General features: G+C 38.2%; 1 protein-coding gene across 4 annotated transcripts; it reads left to right on the plus strand.

The window, feature by feature from the left end:
* Nucleotides 1-3,171: 3,171 nt before the first annotated feature.
* LOC114473763 (ectonucleoside triphosphate diphosphohydrolase 2-like) lies at nt 3,172-19,892 on the plus strand. Of its 4 annotated transcripts, none has more exons than XR_003675293.1 (10): nt 3,172-3,504; nt 6,507-6,624; nt 6,857-7,007; nt 8,702-8,861; nt 9,295-9,522; nt 9,590-9,865; nt 12,936-13,055; nt 13,129-13,263; nt 14,614-14,793; nt 19,325-19,455. XR_003675293.1 is itself a non-coding variant. In XM_028463538.1 (10 exons), the coding sequence occupies exons 2-10, from the start codon at nt 3,403-3,405 to the stop codon at nt 19,544-19,546; spliced, it is 1,512 nt and encodes a 503-aa protein (XP_028319339.1). In that variant the 5' UTR covers nt 3,172-3,331; nt 3,362-3,402; the 3' UTR covers nt 19,547-19,892. The 4 variants fall into 4 exon arrangements, 3 of the variants coding, with proteins under 3 accessions (XP_028319339.1, XP_028319338.1, XP_028319340.1); XM_028463538.1 differs by lacking the exon at nt 14,614-14,793 and having other exon boundaries at nt 3,172-3,331; nt 3,362-3,504; nt 19,325-19,892; XM_028463537.1 differs by lacking the exon at nt 14,614-14,793 and having other exon boundaries at nt 19,325-19,892.
* Nucleotides 19,893-20,178: the final 286 nt, after the last annotated feature.

Raw genomic sequence — 20,178 nt, forward strand, 5'->3', positions numbered from 1 at the left:
CTTTGGTTTTCTCGTGTGTAACGATTCCATGTGAGTAAAATGATCGTAATGACACCATGTTAACAATTCATTAGCTTTCATAAACTGGTGGATTTTGTCAGATAAAGCAAATATTAGTGGAATTGCTTGAAATAAACATGTTCCACTTGATGCGTTCATGGTTTCAGGGAAACCTGGACAGTTTCATTCATTTGTAAAACATGTCCGACTGACGTTAGCGGTTAGCCTCCTAGCCTCCTCGCTATAAGGGCTTTATGGTTTAGATCTAAACGTGACTGAAGCATCAAATGGTTTCACTGGTGAAGAAAAGATGAAACATGAAACTTGACCTGTTGTAAAAAACATCTCCAGTTTGTCTAAAAGTCAGCGTTCATTCTTAGCGACGCTTACGGCCTCTGACATTTACGACTAATTAAAAACATGCATTTTAGAGCAAACCTTGTGTGTAACGTCAACAACGTGACCTTTAACGAGCTGACATTACAGTGTTACACTGTCGTCTTTAATTAAATCACCTCAGTCATCATTAATTAAAGCCTGGCTGAGCAGCACACAGGTCTGACAGGCTGATTAATCACACTCAGAGTGAGCAGAACTCATCAAACCTTGATACATGCACCGTTTACATGAATGAGAACTACATACTGTACACAGGTACCTGACAGGAAGTGGTTTCCTGCTTTCAACCAATCCCTGAGGAGCTTCACTGATGGAGACCAGGCATTCAAACCAGAGACCTAACCTCTACTCTGGCTCTGTTGCTATGGTAACACAGTCTGTGAGCATAAGCTGGACTGGATCGGCTTTGGTTCCACTAACTGAACTATGGAAGCGTTATGAGTGACTGACGTGAATCTTTGCAGGAAATTATCCTGAATTTGGTGGATTTTACCTAAAGAAGAAGATGAGCTAAACACTTTAAAACACACACACACACACACACATACACAACACAAATACACAAAATGACGATAAGTCCACAAATCAGCAACAAAATAAAACACAGACTCTGTTCTTTCCTGTGTTGATGAGCTACGTACTTAAGCCTAGCACCTCTAGTGGGCGTAGGACTACAGTCCTCCATGTTCTCCTATCCTGAGTGGTTTTCTCCACTTGATGCCAGGTGGTATCAATCTTCTTGTCCCTTCTCCAGGTGTTCCTCAGTCTGCCTCTCTTCCTTCTACCCTGTGGGTCTTAAGTTAGGACTTTCCTAGTGATGTTAGTTTCAGGTTTTCTCAGAGTGTGACTGATCCATTCTCATCGTCGTTTCCAAAGTTCTTCCTCCGCTGGTAGCTGGCGAGTCCTCTGCCAAAGTGAGATGTTGCTAATGGGATCTTCAGGATTCTTGGGAGACAGTTGTTGATGAACATCTGGTAGCCTTTGTAGTCCTCCTCGTATCTAAAAGCACAGACTTGACCTTGTAGTTGACCAGTCTGATCTTAGTGCTGGTTGAAATGGTGGTTGAGCTCCAGATGTTTTTGAGTTGTATATACGCTGCCCTTGCTTTACCAATGCTTGCCTTTACATCAACATCTGTCCCTCCATGTTTGTAGATCTTCTCGGGTGTTGTTTTCTAGCTTGATTGTTCTGATGTTATTTACATTTATCTTTAGGATCTTGATCTTTCCTTGATGGATCCTCAGGCCCACTTGCTTGGAGATGGTGTTTAGTTCCTATGTTGTATCAGGCATTTGTTGATGGCTGTGAGAGAGTTGAGCAAGATCATCAGCAAAGTCCAGATGATCCAGATGTTTCCACATTGTCCACTGTGTTCTAGTTCTTTGCTGTGACGTTGTCCAGTCTATTGATGATGTCAGATGTTCTGACTGAGCTGTCCTCCATGGATTACTCTACGCTTCATATGTTGATTATCTTTGTTAGTACTTCATAATGTCTCAGTATCAGACTAGTATTGATCAGTAATAATAATCAATCAAATGTTGATCATGTGTCCATCCTTGAGCTAAACAACTATTTTAATAGAAACTGTTTCATCAACAGCTTTACAATCTTAACATTATGTTTATCATTCTAAGGTTGTAGGTTCGAGTCCTGGTGAGTTATTTTTAACAGTTAGAGTTTTAGTTCTAACTGTGTTTAGCTTTTAGCTCAGTAAAGATATTATATTTGGAGCAACAATAAACAAATACAAAATATCAATAAATGTGATCATTTTATTGAACATTTTTTAATCCACAAAAACCAAACAATCTTTACTTTTTACAAAGAACTTTCCTAGTTTTATTCTTCATGAAATCTGAATATGACATTTGTTTAGTTTTTAATGTATCTTATTCATATTTTTCATGATTATTTAACTCATCTGTTTTTTCTCTTTCCAATTCATGTTAATCTCACTCTGATCATTTGAATTTTCTTAATACAAGTTTTTTAAATTGTTGTTGTAATGAATATTTATTCAAATAAAGGAGAAATAAATAAATAGAAGTTCCTCCTCCTGTCATGGCGCCCCCTGTGGTGTGAGTGTGTATAGTACAGAACAGGAAGTGTTTGATGTATTGATCAGTGTGATTACATCAGTTCTGAGACAATGGAATAAAAGTCTGAGTTTGACAGGAAGTGGATGTTTAAAAGCGTGGGAACATTTTGTTTAGGCTGAGACTAGACTATTGATGATCAATCTAATGATTTATCTCAGAGTTTAGTGAATGTTCTCATAAACAATGATGCTAATGCTCCAGGAGTGAAATATATAATGCTGCTGTGATGGTTTGTAAATGACACAGCGCCATCTACAGACACATGTGAGAACAACTATAAATCTCAGCTTTGTTTCTACCTCAGGCTGCAGATTTATTTTTGACTTATTTTCTGTTTTGTTGAGTTTTATAGTTTATAATGAACATAAACTATATCTACTGTGAGTGAGCAGGACTGCAGCTCTCCAGGAACAGCCTCTTTATTTTTTTACCTCATGAACAAACTTTGAGACACTTCAGAGAAAAAAACAAGTTGTTTTTGGAAACTTTATTTGCATATTTTATTCATTGACATGAGAAACATTTACAAAGCTTTAGAATTTAGCTTTTCACATGCAAATAGTAGAGGAAGAGGAGGAGGAGGAGGAAGAGGAGGAGGAGGAGGAGGAGGAGCAGGAGGAGGAGGAGGAGCAGGAGGAGGAGGAGGAAGACACCCATAGGTCTGACTGACTCTAATCAGATCATTATTAACTCCAAACTTTAACTTCACACATTTTTCTGGCTTTGCTCGTGTTTCCATTTAAAACCAGACTCAGGATCCACGTGAGGTGACATGAAACAGGAGGAAGGACCAGGCAGTCGGTGAAGCTCTGACGTCAGCACCATCCCTGGTTCTACCTGGTTCTACCTGGTTCTACCTGGTTCTACCTGGTTCTACCTGGTTCTACCTGGTTCTGGTCTCATGGCTCTGCTCATTCCCGCTGTTCTGCTGCTTCTTGGACTCGTTTCAATCCTGCTGATCACGATCACGACTGAGGACGTGAAGAAGGTTCCTGTGTTCATAGTAAGAACTGATCCCTCAGTTTAAATGTTATGATTAACAGTTTAAATGTTATGATAAACAGTTTAAATGTTCTGATTAACAGTTTAAATGTTATGATTAACGGTTTAAATGTTATGATAAACAGTTTAAATGTTATGATAAACGGTTTAAATGTTATGATAAACGGTTTAAATGTTATGATAAACAGTTTAAATGTTATGATAAACAGTTTAAATGTTATGATAAAAAGTTTAAATGTTATGATAAAAGGTTTAAATGTTATGATAAAAGGTTTAAATGTTATGATAAACAGTTTAAATGTTATGATAAACAGTTTAAATGTTATGATAAACAGTTTAAATGTTATGATAAACGGTTTAAATGTTATGATAAACAGTTTAAATGTTATGATAAACAGTTTAAATGTTATGATTAACAGTTTAATGTTTATGATAAAAGGTTTAAATGTTATGATAAACAGTTTAAATGTTATGATTAACAGTTTAAATGTTATGATTAACAGTTTAAATGTTATGATAAACAGTTTAAATGTTATGATTAACAGTTTAACAGTTTAAATGTTATGATAAACAGTTTAAATGTTCTGATAAACAGTTTAAATGTTATGATTAACAGTTTAAATGTTATGATAAACAGTTTAAATGTTATGATTAACAGTTTAAATGTTATGATAAACAGTTTAAATGTTCTGATTAACAGTTTAAATGTTATGATAAACAGTTTAAATGTTCTGATTAACAGTTTAAATGTTATGATAAACAGTTTAATGTTTATAATTAACAGTTTAAATGTTATGATTAACAGTTTAAATGTTATGATAAACAGTTTAAATGTTATGATAAACAGTTTAAATGTTATGATAAACAGTTTAAATGTTCTGATAAACAGTTTAAATGTTATGATAAACAGTTTAAATGTTATGATAAACAGTTTAAATGTTCTGATTAACAGTTTAAATGTTATGATAAACAGTTTAAATGTTATGATTAACAGTTTAAATGTTATGATTAACAGTTTAAATGTTATGATAAACAGTTTAAATGTTATGATTAACAGTTTAAATGTTATGATAAACAGTTTAAATGTTATGATTAACAGTTTAAATGTTATGATAAACAGTTTAAATGTTATGATTAACGGTTTAAATATTATGATAAACAGTTTAAATGTTATGATAAACAGTTTAAATGTTATGATAAACAGTTTAAATGTTATGATAAACAGTTTAAATGTTATGATTAACAGTTTAAATGTTATGATAAACGGTTTAAATGTTATGATAAACGGTTTAAATATTATGATTAACAGTTTAAATGTTATGATAAACAGTTTAAATGTTATGATAAACAGTTTAAATGTTATGATTAACAGTTTAAATGTTATGATAAACAGTTTAAATGTTATGATAAACAGTTTAAATGTTATGATAAACAGTTTAAATGTTATGATAAACAGTTTAAATGTTATGATAAACAGTTTAAATGTTATGATAAACAGTTTAAATGTTATGATAAACAGTATAAATGTTCAGTCTTCTGTTTTTCCTGTATTATATAACTTGTCAACAAATCCAGATACAGGTTGTAATTTTTGCCAATTTTCAATTACCAAATACGTATTTTCCTTAGTTATTATTATCATTATTATTATTAGAACTATTCAGTATTCACAGCAGCACTTCCAGCTCCAGCCTCATTTGTTCACGGCCGTTGGACATCCCAGGGTTTCTCTCTCTCTCTCTCTCTCAGGACGTGGTAGAGCAGTCACAATAACGCAGAGTTAAACACTTCCTGTCGTGTATCAGACGAGGATAAAAGAGGCCATTAGAGCTCACAGTGAACAACAATAACAGCGTCATCTCATCATCAACTAAAGATGACATCATTCATATCTATATTAGAGCTGGGACCTTATATAGTGGAGTGTGATTAGTGATGTGACTAATGACTTTATTCTCCACGTCATACAGACTCAGCAGCAAGAGACGTAAGAAACGTCACACATTTAAACCCAGAAACATCAAACCATAACATCCGTCTCTTAAAGGTACAGTCCTGACTTGTGGGTCACCACACAGGCCCCCCCAGAATTCACCCATAAAAACAGGCAGACCAAACAGAAAACAGAGGACACCATAAAGTAGTGCAAAACAAAACAATACAGCACTTAACAATCCCTGAGAAATCAACGCTTAGGGGGACGGACCGGAGAGGGGCAAGGGGTGGGGCAGGGGCCGGTGCAAGGGTGGCCACAGGGGGGGCGCCATCACCGTGAGGCTTGGCTTGGGCCAGTCGAAGTGGTCCGCCAACATCCACATGAGCAGGCTTGAGACGATCTATAGCCACCTGCTCAGTTTGCCCAATGAAGTTCTTAGACCCTCCCACCAGGACACGGAAAGACCCATCGTGGGGGGGTCGTAGCGGACTACGACGGCCACCGTGGTGGATGAAAACATACTTTGCAGACGGCAAAGCCTTGGGAACGTAGGACTGGAGGAGGCCATGGTGAGACGTTGGAATGGGGACGAACGCGTCATCAATGGCCTACGATGGGAGGCGACCAACCACAGAGGCGTGGCATCAGGAAGAAACTACCCCAGGACGCGCAGAGTCTGGCCCTACATTATATATATATACAGTATATATATATATATATATATATATATATATATATATATATATATATACTGTATATATATATATATATATATCAAAAGCTTCCATAGACTTCCAAAAAAACAAAAGATCTTCTTAAACATCTTAAATCTAAATAAATTGTTGACTAAATAAGTAAAAAAGCGAGACATGTCATGTAATATAGATTGTACAGTCCAGTCCTGGAGAGTTCCTGTCCTGCATGTGTCAGATGTTTTCCTGTTCCATCTCATTCTAACGATGATGTCATCATGCAGCTCTACACAACACCTGATAATAAGGAGAGGATGTAAAACATGCAGGACAGGGGCTGTGTGTTAATGTGTGTGTTAATGTGTGTGTGTGTAGTACGGGATCGTCCTGGACGCTGGCTCCTCCCACACTGCTCTGTACATCTATAAATGGCTCTCAGACAAACAGAACGGGACGGGTGTGGTGACGCAGCACAGTGAGTGTCACGTGAAGGGTGAGTGACACACACACACACACACACACACACACTGGACACTTGTTTTAGACGTTACTCTGATTGTAAAGTTAGATTCATGCAGGATGGACTATTGAGGACCATATTGTACAGGTCTGATCTTTGAACTGGTCTGGCTTTAGGACCCAGCATCCACCTCAAACACAGTAATACAGATCAGTGAGGTGTGTGTGTGTGTGTGTGTGTGTGTGTGTGTGTGTGTGTGTTGCAGGCGGGGGGATCTCCAGCTACGTGGGCCAGCAGGGGGCAGCAGGGCGGAGCTTAGAGGCCTGTCTGAACCAGGCTGTGGACGACATTCCCAAAGAGACACACACACACACACCTGTTTACCTGGGAGCCACGGCTGGGATGAGGCTGCTGCAGTGAGTGTGTGTTACAGTGTGTGTGTGTGTGTGTGTGTGTTATAATGTAAATGGTAAATAGACATGATTTATATAGTTTTATCACCACTGAAACAGTCTCAAAGCTCTTTACATATCAGCTCATTCACCAATGGGACAGGACTGACATGCAAGGCACTAGTCGACCACTGGGAGCAACTTAGGGTTCAGTGTCTTGCCCAAGGACACTTCGACACATAGTCAGGTACTGGGATCGAACCCCCAACCTCTCAATCAGAAAACGACCCACTACCACCTGAGCCACAGTCGTGTGTGTGTGTGTGCCATAATAATAATGTTGATGATAAGAAGGAGGATGAAAATATTTGTGATGATTATGTCTAAAGAAAATCAGTAGACCACCAGAGCGTGTCAGCACACTGTTTAAGGGAGAGTAAAGGCCTCTTAGGAGAGCTCTTCTTCTCTGCTTCATTGTCTACTACCCAACCTCAGAGTTGGAACTGTCGCCCCCTGTGGTCACAACTGTTTTTAACGCCTTTCTGTAAACATGAGGTTTACATCTACATCTTTAGCTTTTCCTGTTATTTTTAGAGCAACAAAAAGTTGTTATTGTGAAAAATCTACTAAATGATGTAAAAATCAGGCTGAATGTTTCACTTTGATAGAAAACAATAGGATACGGTGCTAATATGTTCCATAATCATGTGTTTTATTAAACATAGATCTACTAATAAAATAAAAACTTTAAAAACAATGATAACAATAATAATTTGATGATGATAATAATAATGATGATGATGTCATAATAATACACAGCTAAAAGGTCTTTGGTCCTGTCTATGTTGAGTTTGCATGTTCTCCCCATGCTTTCTTTCTGTGGTTTGTCCTGGAGCTTCTGCACAAAATGTTCTTCACACATTCACTGATACGAGCACTGGGAGATGTTTGTGATTAACTGGGCTTTTATCACACGTCACGCTGACATCTAAAGATCATCTAAAGATCATCTAAAGATCATCTAAAGATCATCTAAAGATCATCTAAAGATCATCTAAAGATCATCTAAAGATCTGTTTGAGGCCTTCACATCAAAGGCAGTGAATCCTTTGAGTCTGTCCATTATAAAGACACACACACACACACACACACACACACACACACACACACACACACACACAGCTCTACATCACAGCTGATCAAAAGCTTTTAAATACATTTTCAATCATTTACTCTTACACAGACGTGTAGAACATGTTCATATCAGATGTGATACGTTGATTGTAATTCCATCATTGTTCTTATGTTATAGTGCAAAATAATAAACTGCTTTAACTCTATCAATAAATCACTGTGTAAATGTTAATCAATATATCAGCTCATTGATGGGATTTGAAAAACACATTGTTTTTGTTTGTGTAACTTCATGAGGTCTTTATATAAATATCATTTTAATTGTAACAAGTGTGTGTTTTATTTAATACAAGTGTGTGTTTTATTTAATACAAGTGTGTGTTTTATTTAATACAAGTGTGTGTTTTATTTAATTCAAGTGTGTGTTTTATTTAATACGTGTGTGTGTTTTATTTAATACAAGTGTGTGTTTTATTTAATTCAAATGTGTGTTTTATTTAATACAAGTGTGTGTTTTATTTAATACGTGTGTGTGTTTTATTTAATACGTGTGTGTGTTTTATTTAATACGTGTGTGTTCTCAGGAAATCCAGCCCTGACGTGTCAGATCAGATCCTACAGGAGGTGGAGCATAAGATCCAGTCGTACCCGTTTAAATACCAGGGGGCGTCTATCCTGAGTGGGCAGGAGGAGGGGGTGTTTGGATGGGTCACCGTCAACTACCTGTTAGAGAACTTCATTAAGGTAATGGACCATGAGCAAGGCATCTGTAGTCCATACTTCTACCTGTAGGAGGCAGTGTACAGCACTGTGTACACTTCAAAAGCAGTCATTTTACTCTTTTAAGTACATTTTAAAACAAGTATAAAGTAAATCGTTACATTTCTAACTCAACTGTTTTAAAATGATCAACAGATATTGTGAAACTACAAAAAATGAAATGATTAGAAAACAATCAAATGCATCACATCATAGCGACCAATCAGATTAAACGTAATGGTAGCTTGTGTTTCTGCCTTTTTAAGTTTCTATATGAGATGTTTACTGTATGCAAGGGACCCGTACCAAGATTTATTACCAATGAAAGTAACTTGTAACTTTTACTTTAAGTACTATTGAATTGATCTACTTTGTACGTGTAGTTGAGTAGATATATGAGTACTCTGTGTGTTTATAGTACAGTTTCACAGGTCACTGGTTCAGACCTAAGAAGCCCACCATGGGGGCTCTGGACTTTGGTGGAGCTTCTACTCAGATTACTTTCAGCACTGATCAGAACATGGAGGAACCAGAGAACGTGATGAAACTCCGTCTCTATGGATACAACTACACACTGTACACACACAGCTACCTGTGCTACGGACAGGACCAGGTACTGAAGAGGCTGCTGGTCCACATCTACAAGGTACCACCATCACTATGGTAACAGAACGTGTACCTGGTCCGTTCTCATGGTTCTATGTGTGTGTCAGTCCCAGAGTCCCTCAGAGACCCTCACCCACCCCTGTTACCCTGTGGGTTACAGTCTGCAGATAAAGCTCAACACCATCTTTAACTCTCCATGTACCGCTAAGCTAGCACCTAGCACTAGCGGCTACGACCCACACGGCTCAGTGATGGTTCTAGGAGGAGGACATTATGAGTTCTGTGTGGGGAACGTGTCCCAGATGTTCTCCTTCAACAGCTGCTCTTATTCACGATGTTCCTTTGACAACGTTTTCCAGCCCAACGTCAGCGGGAGCTTCATGGTGAGAATAGAGATAGAACGTTTACACACACATGTTCAGTTTGAGCAGATAATAAAGAACATCAGGGCTAGGATTGTTCACCTGGAACATCTGTGTAGTTTATCTGTGTGAACACTTAAACCAAGTCTAGAGCGGATCAAGCTAAACACATCATTGATCACTGCCATTCTCTCATAAACCTATAAACAATGAATCCACAAATGTCACAACTTTAAAACTTTAACACTAAAAAAGCTTTTGAAGCTGCAACGTTTTTGGCTTATTTAATTCCAAACAATATGATTAAAAATAAAATAGGTTTTTGTAGATAAGTCTAAAGGTGCTATCAAAAAATGACAATTCTCTTTTTGTTTTTGTTCCACCTTGTATTGAAAAGTTAGAATTTATTGATTGAAACAATTCCCCCTCCCCCACTCTGAAAAGGCAAATAATAATAATAAAAAAAAATCAAAACTTTTTATATCCTCTATAATATATAATATAATGTTTCTTACCCTTCCTTAGGGAGGGCTACTGATGTTTACAATTATGCAATAAAATACATTCTTTTTTGTAATTGAAATAACAAAACATGCTTTGCTGTCTTATAAAGATTGCACTTCATCTAGTGTTGACCTTCCACATCATGTGCAGACAAAGTAAACAAGTTCTGATGAACTACAGACGGACCCGCGGAACGTCTTTATAACACGTCCCACATTCCCGAGAATTCAGTGAAATGACTTGATTCCATCGAGTAAAACAAATTAAATTGTGTGACATAGAGAAACAAACAAACGCTGGGTCGTTATGTTGGTGCAGATGGAGGTGGTGAGTCTCTGTCTACATCAAGTTTTATAAATGCGCTTTGAAGATTCACAGCAAAGCTCTTTCATTTGGATCGAGGAACGAACTTTGTTGCAAAGAACTTGGCATAACACCAGAAGATGCAGAGCTTCAGTCTTACCTCAAAGACCACGGTTGTACTTGGGACTTCAATCTCATGATAGGAATTTCTCGGCGTAGATTAGATGTTGCTCAAGGTGCATTCGCCTCATCTGTCGCACAAAGTCACGCTGATAGCAGAGGTCACTGCCATAACAAATGCTCTGCCAATAGTTCCTGTGTCATCAGATCCAAACACGCCCACCTTACTCACTCCTGCTATGGTTTTAATGCAGAAGGTTGACGGTGTGTCTGTACCTTCAGGAGACTAAGGCCTTAAGGATATCTACTGCTGTCAGTGGAAGCAAGTTCAAGGCCTTGCTGATTTATTTTGGAGACGATGTCGTCAAGAATACCTGACAACACTCCAGCCAAGGAGGAAATTGCAGAAAGACCATCCTAGCCTATCCTAATGGATAGCCAGGCCAAACAGAATGAATGGTCTACAGGACTTATAGTAAATACTTTTCCGGGCGAAGACAACAGAGTCCGTAAAGTGGAAGTGAGAGTCGTTAAAGGTGGCTCCCCCAGGGTGTATTCAAGACCCACCGTAGACGTTGTGCTGCGACTCAAAGAGACATAGTGGAACATTACGCCAGGCAGGGAGTGTGCTGCCCTCTTAACAGTGTTGTACTTTACTGACTGTGCTGTTTGTCCTTGTAGACTTGCCGTAGTTTCATTTTCCAAAGAAGCAGGCCTTGAAGCAAGTTGTTGTTTTTATTTTTCTTCACTGAACCCTAAAGACCATATGTCTGTAAGTAATGAGATGGTCTGCTGCAAACGTTCATAGTTGTGTGGAAAACTTTAAAAAACGTGAGTGATGCTAACGCGTTAGCCAGTCAATGGCGTTTTCTATGTTAAGTTAGCATTGAGCTAATTGCTAGATATCTGTAGTGGTTAATCCATGATCATTTCAGCACATATTAAAGTTTACTTGTGTTGTACATAATAAGTAATGACTCAGTGTTTATGTGAAAGAAAGAGTCAAAATACATTACAAATATGTAACATCTTATTTTATTTGTGTGTTGTAGTTTCACAGTGCTTCTAACAGTAAACATCTTAACCGTACCTGCTGACTCCTGGATGTTTATTAAGGAACCTGTTTAGCTATCTGCCAAGCTACAAATCAGCTCTACATCCTAGTGAGGGCAGAATAATGGAGGAATAGTCATTTCCCTGGTGCCCCCGTGGCACATACAGAGTAATGGGCCCCATTCATATGTTGGTATGTGTCAATGATTCAGTAACACCAATATTGACTCACAAATAAATGAGAAAACAACTTTAATGGAAATTGCCTTAAAATCAAATCGCGCCCCTAATCAAATTGTGCGAGGCATAATCGTAACCTACGTTGAATTACCTTTGAAAATGCACTTCGTTCTAATGAGAATTAACGAAGGAAATGGGGCTCCCGGGGTCTCCCTGGCGCCCCCGTGACACGTACGGGATAATGGGCCCCATTTATAAATTGATATATTTGACTCGCAAATAAATGACTTTGGTTTTTTTTTTGGGCTCCTAGCGTCGATGTGCACACATCCATAGATTATAGCTACCACGTTTCAGCTCAATCTGTTCACAAATAACAGATCAGTAGTGATTTTAACTAGTGTACACAGCAGCAACAGCAGCAACAACAGCAACAGCAACAGCAACAGCAACAGCAGCAACAAAGTGAGAGCGTTTTGAGTCCAGTAGAAAAATAAAAATTAAAAAAATAAAATAGGAATAAATATATAAACTAAAAAATCATGAAGAAACGAATATAAATACGTGGATATATTAAAAAAAAACTACAAAATGAAATAATAATAATAGAATAATAAAAATAATAATAACATTTGATTAAGGCAATAATAGGCTACATAGATAATTGTGACGTTTACAAAAAGGAAAACACTAATAATAGGAAATAAAGTAGACTTAGATTAAAATTAAAATAAAATAGAGTAACGTTAGATTCATTAAGGCGACTCATGAAGATATAAAGGAAAGCACACACTTGCTAAATGAATCTATTAGGTCACGTCTGAAACGTTGTGTTTTACAGTCACACAGGTTCACACTGTGTCTGGTTTATCTCTGTGTGATCACATGACTGATGTCTAGAGCTGTGTTCTGATGATGGTTCTGGTTCCAGGCGTTCTCTGCCTTCTTCTACGTCCACTCGTTCCTGCAGCGTCTCACAGACATCACGGTGAACTCTCCTTCTCTGCTGGAGGAAGCTTCTAGAAGACTGTGTAGCATGAACTACAGCCAAGTAAACCTCCTCGACCTCTATCTGTGTCAGCGTTATTTAAGATCTGTTCTCTGACCTTTGGAGATGGTTTCAGATGCTGCTGCTGGCTGAGGATGAGAAGCGCCGCCTCCAGAACTATTGCCCCTCCTCCGTGTTCATCACACTGCTCACACTCAACGGATACGGCTTTGACCACGCCTCCTTCCCACGGATATCCTTCCAGAAGAAGGTGATGACTAGGGCTGGGCCATGTATACACATTCAAGATATATTCAGTTTTCTATTTTGGCGATTTAGAAAATTACAAAATTGCCTGTATCAATATTTATATTTATTTTATAACTTATTTTGTATTGAAATACTGGTTTTAGGAGTCGCTGCTCAGTTAGATGGATCTCTGAGTGCATCCTAACCCAGCATGACATTTAGCAAACTTGCAGTGTTTGACCTGCTGAATTAAAATTTGGCAGGAGGCGGAGCCAATTCACAACGGGGTCGCCATATTGGACAATTTAAAATGTTTTTTCTGCTACTAGCCAAACAAAAGTCATAATTAAAAAAACATTTCTAAGAATCTGGACCTGAAGGATTCTAAATATGAGGTTTATTGGAAAGTAACCTTGACTGGCATCATTATATTGGAAAAAACAATATGGCCGCCTGTTAATTTTTAACATTGAACATTTACTACCAAACAATGATGGTGATGGTGATGGTGATGATAATGATGCCTTGCTTGGTGGGACGTCTCCACACAGGCACAAGTGGGACTCGCCCGGGCAGCTTGCAGGCTTGGTGTGACAAATGACCAACCAGGGGGCGGGGGGCAATGTGGGGGTCAATCCGTGAGGGTAGATGCCCACAACAGAGGGGGATGGAGCCAGCTGACCCGGACCACTCTTTAAAAACCATTCAAGGCGATGGTGTGAAATATGAGAACAGATGAAGAGTAGATGTTGTTGGACCTGTCACGGCAAATTTGCGGTTGACCTCATTTGGAGACATGATTTATTGCTGTGGTTGAATGATGGAGTCCAGGTGAGGCATTGATGATTTTATAAAAAAGGTTTATTATAAAACTAAATAAAAAGAGTACAAAGATGGACAAAATTAGTGACCGCCCCGGGCGGACGTCCGATGATCGAGTGGCCCACAGTTCTAACTCATCACGTATATTCACCCTCAGTCCCCCTCCCTCCTCCCCCCAGGAGATAAAGATGACAGAGGAGGTGAAAGAAGAGAGTGAAAAGAGACAGTTTCTTCTTTAGGTCAAAACAACCAGTTCTCTGGTATCTCCTGATTGTCGTGAGTGTTGGAGGTGTGTGCGTGTATGGTGCTTGTGTGTATGAATGGATGTGTATTGGGTGTGTATGTGTGACTATGTGAGTGTGTGTAGGCATGTGAGTGTGTGATGCCTCTGTGTCTGAGGGATAAGATGTGTTTTGGGAAGCTGACCTCGAGAAGAGAGCAGAAAACATGAGACAGCAGAAATGAAAAGTCTCAACTTAAAGCCTTAAAAAGAATAAGGTCTATGAGTAAATATGTTAATAAACATAACTAACAATTTTTGCCCTGACAGGCCACAAACAGAAAGTGATGACTGTGAGGGTGAATGGGAGGAGATGGAGAGTACCAGAGATCAGATGGAGATGTTGAAAGAGCAGAAGAAGAAAGAGGAGGATGAGGAGAGAAGGAGAGAACTGATGCAAGAGGAGAATGTACGAGGAGATGGAAGGAAAGAATGGAAGTAGTTTCTAAGGTGATGACGGGGGCAGTGAAAGAAGTGTGTGGAGTACATGAGAAGATGGTACAAAACCCATAGATGATTGGACATGAAGAGGAGATGAATGAGATAATAAGAGTGATGGAGAGAAAGAGGAATGAGAAGGTACAACTGGTGGGTAACAGAAGAAGGCTGAGACAGAGGAGAGATGGACAAGTGATGGAGAGAATGGAGGGCGAGATGGTGGAAGTGAGAGAGGAAGTGAAGGAGGTGAGGAAACAATTGAAAGTGCTAACCTAGTGCATGAGGAGGTTGGAGGAAGAATGGTGGAGAGAGAAGATAAGAGAGTGGGTGAGATGTATAAGTGCATGAGAAAGATTAGGAGTAAAGGATGTAGAGTGAGAATATAACGATGAATGAATATAAAGAACATTTCTAAAGGATGACTAGTGAGAAGGTCTGAGGAGGAACCAAAGGTGATTGAGGTGGTGAATGGAACGACAGATCTGTGTGAGGATGAGAGAGAGAAAGAGGTGAATGAGATGCTGAACGAGACGTCTGAAAGGGAGGAGATTGAAGAAGAAATGAACGAGATGAAAGAATCAGTGTCTGGTGATGATGGAGTGAGAGTTGTATATATTATGATGGTACATGGTGACGTGAAAGAGAAGGTGATACAGATGTTTGTTAGGTTACTAGATTTGAGAAAAGCTTATCTGAGAGTGAGTAAGTCTGGTCTGTGGAAGTTGTTGGAAAGGTATAGAATAAAAGGGAGGAGTCTGGAAACCATCATGGATTTACAGGAGACGACTGAGTAAAGGGTGAAAGAGAAGGAAGGTTTGAGTGACAGTTGGTAGCCTGTGAGAGGGTGAGAGAGGGGTGCTCCACGTCACCCATACTGTTAATGTTTATCACCAGGTGGTGATGAGGCAGGAGGAGGAGGAGAGGAGGTGAGGTAACGTGGAGATGGTACCTGAGGGATCGTTGTGGGAGTGAGTGTGTGGTAGAAAGGTAGTTCAGAAGTGGTGAGTGTGAAAGTGTCTCTGGTTCTGTTTGTGGATGACACTATGATTGTGGGGTTGAAAGGAGAGATGGATGAAGGGATGGATGAAGGGATGGATGAAGGGATGAGAGCAGTGAAGAGTGTGATGAATAAATGGGAAGAGAGAAATAATGAGGATAAGGAGGAGGGGCTTGAGTTTGGTACAGATGAGGGTGGAGAGATCAGAATATTAGGAAGTTGGGTGAGTTCAGAGGTGGATGTGAGAAATAGGATTAGGTGAGCAGGTGGTTTGTGGTGGAGAGTGAAAGGATGGTTGAAAGGGTCGAGAAGGTCCAAAAGGTGTCAGGTGAGAGTGTTGGAGGTGTGTGTGGAGAGAAAGACAACAGAAGGTGAGAGAGTGATTCATGACATGTACGGGGGGAGAGGGTGGTGGATGGGAGGAGATAGTGTGGAAGGTGTTTGGTGTGGATAACTTATGGAAACTATGAGAGACATAAAAGAAGATGTAGAGTAAACGGCTTTCATGTGGGGGGAGGAGTGGAGGTGGATGAAGGGGAGGATGGGGGTGGAGAGGTGAAAGCGTTGGGAGCAATTGGTGGAAGGAGAGCGAGAGGGAGGACTTCTGTTGGTTGCCAACAACCAGAGGAGCTGCATGGTGTGGGACCCTGGGAGGGGGCGGGGCAAGTCCCTGACAGACCAGTGGCCCAAAATGGAATGGATGATGATGATATGATGATGATGGTGATATGATGATGATGATGATGATGATGATGATGATGATGATATGATGATGATGGTGATGATGATGATGATGATGATGATATGATGATGATGATGATGATATGATGATGATGGTGATGATGATGATATGATGATGATGATATGATGATGATGGTGATATGATGATGATGGTGATAAGATGATGATGATGATATGATGATGATGGTGATATGATGATGATGATATGATGATGATGGTGATGATATGATGATGATGGTGATGATATGATGATGATGGTGATGATATGATGATGATGGTGATATGATGATGATGATATGATGATGATGATATGATGATGATGGTGATATGATGATGATGATGATGATGATGGTGATATGATGATGATGATGATGATGATGGTGATATGATGATGATGATGATGATGATGATGATGATATGATGATGATGGTGATATGATGATGATGGTGATATGATGATGATGATGATGATGATGATGATGATATGATGATGATGGTGATATGATGATGATGGTGATATGATGATGATGATGATGATGGTGATATGATGATGATGATGATGATATGATGATGATGGTGATATGATGATGATGATGATATGATGATGATATGATGATGATGATATGATGATGATGATGATGATGATGATGATGATGATGATGATGATGATGATGATATGATGATGATGGTGATATGATGATGGTGATGATGATGATGATGATATGATGATGATGGTGATGATGATGATGATGATATGATGATGATGATGATGATGATATGATGATGATGATGATGATGATGATGACGATATGATGATGATGATGATGGTGATATGATGATGATGATGATGATGATGATGATGGTGATATGATGATGATGATGATGATGATGGTGATATGATGATGATGATGGTGATGATATGATGATGATGGTGATATGATGATGATGATGATGATGATGATATGATGATGATGGTGATATGATGATGATGGTGATAAGATGATGATGATGATATGATGATGATGGTGATATGATGATGATGATGATAAGATGATGATATGATGATATGATGATGATGGTGATGATATGATGATGATGGTGATGATATGATGATGATGGTGATATGATGATGATGATATGATGATGATGGTGATGATGATGATGATGATGATATGATGATGATGGTGATATGATGATGATGATGATGATGATGGTTATATGATGATGATGATGATGATGATGATGATGATATGATGATGATGGTGATATGATGATATGATGATGATGGTGATATGATGATGATGATGATATGATGATGATGATGATATGATGATGATGATGATGGTGATATGATGATGATGGTGATATGATGATGATGATGATGATATGATGATGATGGTGATATGATGATGATGATGATATGATGATGATATGATGATGATGATGATATGATGATGATGATGATGATGATGATGATGATGATGATGATGATGATATGATGATGATGATGATATGATGATGATGGTGATGATGATGATGATGATATGATGATGATGATGATGATGATATGATGATGATGATGATGATGATGATGATGACGATATGATGATGATGATGATGGTGATATGATGATGATGATGATGATGATGATGATGATGATGATGGTGATATGATGATGATGGTGATGATATGATGATGATGGTGATATGATGATGATGATGGTGATATGATGATGATGATGATGGTGATATGATGATGATGGTGATATGATGATGATGATGATGATGATGATGGTGATAAGATGATGATGATGATGATGATGATGATGATGGTGATATGATGATGATGATGATGATGATATGATGATATGATGATGATGGTGATGATGATGATGATGATGATATGATGGTGATATGATGATGATGATGATGATGATGATGGTGATATGATGATGATGATGATGATGATGATGATATGATGATGATGGTGATATGATGATGGTGATGATGATGATGATGATATGATGATGATGATGATATGATGATGATGGTGATGATGATGATGATGATGATGATGATGATGATATGATGATGATGATGATATGATGATGATGATGATGATGATGATGATATGATGATGATGATGATGGTGATATGATGATGATGATGATGATGATATGATGATGATGGTGATATGATGATGATGATGGTGATGATATGATGATGATGGTGATATGATGATGATGATGATGGTGATATGATGATGATGATGATGATGATGATGGTGATAAGATGATGATGATGATATGATGATGATGGTGATATGATGATGATGATGATGATGATATGATGATATGATGATGATGGTGATGATATGATGATGATGGTGATGATGATGATGATGATGATATGATGATGATGGTGATATGATGATGATGATGATGATGATGATGATGGTGATATGATGATGATGATGATGATGATGATGATGATGATATGATGATGATGGTGATATGATGATGATGATGATATGATGATGATGATATGATGATGATGGTGATGATGATGATGATATGATGATGATGGTGATGATGATGATGATGATGATGATGATATGATGATGATGGTGATATGATGATGATGATGATATGATGATGATGATGATATGATGATGATGATGATGATGATGATGATGATATGATGATGATGGTGATATGATGATGATGATGATATGATGATGATGATATGATGATGATGATATGATGATGATGATGATGATGATGATGATGATGATGATGACCCTACAGGCTGGGGACACCTCAGTGGGCTGGGCCCTGGGCTACATGCTGAGTCTCAGTAACCAGCTTCCTGCAGAGACCCTGGGTGTGAGGAAGGCTCTGACCCCTGGAGCCTGGTGGACCCTCCTCTTCCTCTTCATCTTCCTCGTGATGGGTGTCTTCTTCTTCGTCTTTCATCAAGCACGGAACAAGAGAACGAAAGGAAGCTGTGAGAGTGAGAGCCAGTTATAGATGGTGACGGACACAACAACAGTCATACTATTATAACAGCATGCACACATTTAACAACTGTTCAGTGTTAATTCAATATTCACACTGTAAATGTTTAGTTTGATCTGATTAATGCTTTTAGAGATATGGATAATTTAGTGAGGGTGGGTGTGTCCTTATTCTTCTTCCATTTTCAGCTTCCAATATCTCTAAAAAATATAAAAATCATTGCATCAGAAAAACACTTCTTTTTTAAAACGTATTATTTATTATGAACACATTTCTGATGTACTTTTTTTTTTATTTACAATTCATATATTTGATGTTACTAGTGGAAAACTAATAAACAATAAATGATTATAAGACACAGAGCCAAGCTACCATTGCCTCATGTAAAGGATTTACGGTAACACTATTCTGTGTTACGAATTTTCAATATTCACCAGTGGGGAAATAACCCAATGTTGGGGTCCAAAAAAAAATTAAGAAAAATAGTTTTATATCCCAATAATGAATAACTTTATACTATACAGATGTTTTCTTACATTCCCACATACAGTTATGGACCAATGAAAATAGTTAAAGTTTATGTTCATATTTCCAGAGCGTGTGAGTCTAGAACCAATGTATATCTGTGACTAATCATCAGTGAT

The sequence above is a fragment of the Gouania willdenowi genome, chromosome 12 (assembly GCF_900634775.1).
Source record: "Gouania willdenowi chromosome 12, fGouWil2.1, whole genome shotgun sequence".
In the NCBI taxonomy this organism is placed as follows: Eukaryota; Metazoa; Chordata; class Actinopteri; order Blenniiformes; family Gobiesocidae; genus Gouania; species Gouania willdenowi.

Bases quoted from the DNA above. Each gene is read 5' to 3' on its own strand.
- LOC114473763 (XM_028463537.1), top strand. From the start codon at position 3,403: ATGGCTCTGCTCATTCCCGCTGTTCTGCTGCTTCTTGGACTCGTTTCA. The intron at 8,862-9,294 runs GTAATGGACCAT...GTGTGTTTATAG, and splicing joins TGTTAGAGAACTTCATTAAG to TACAGTTTCACAGGTCACTG. The intron at 13,056-13,128 runs GTAAACCTCCTC...AGATGGTTTCAG, and splicing joins GTAGCATGAACTACAGCCAA to ATGCTGCTGCTGGCTGAGGA.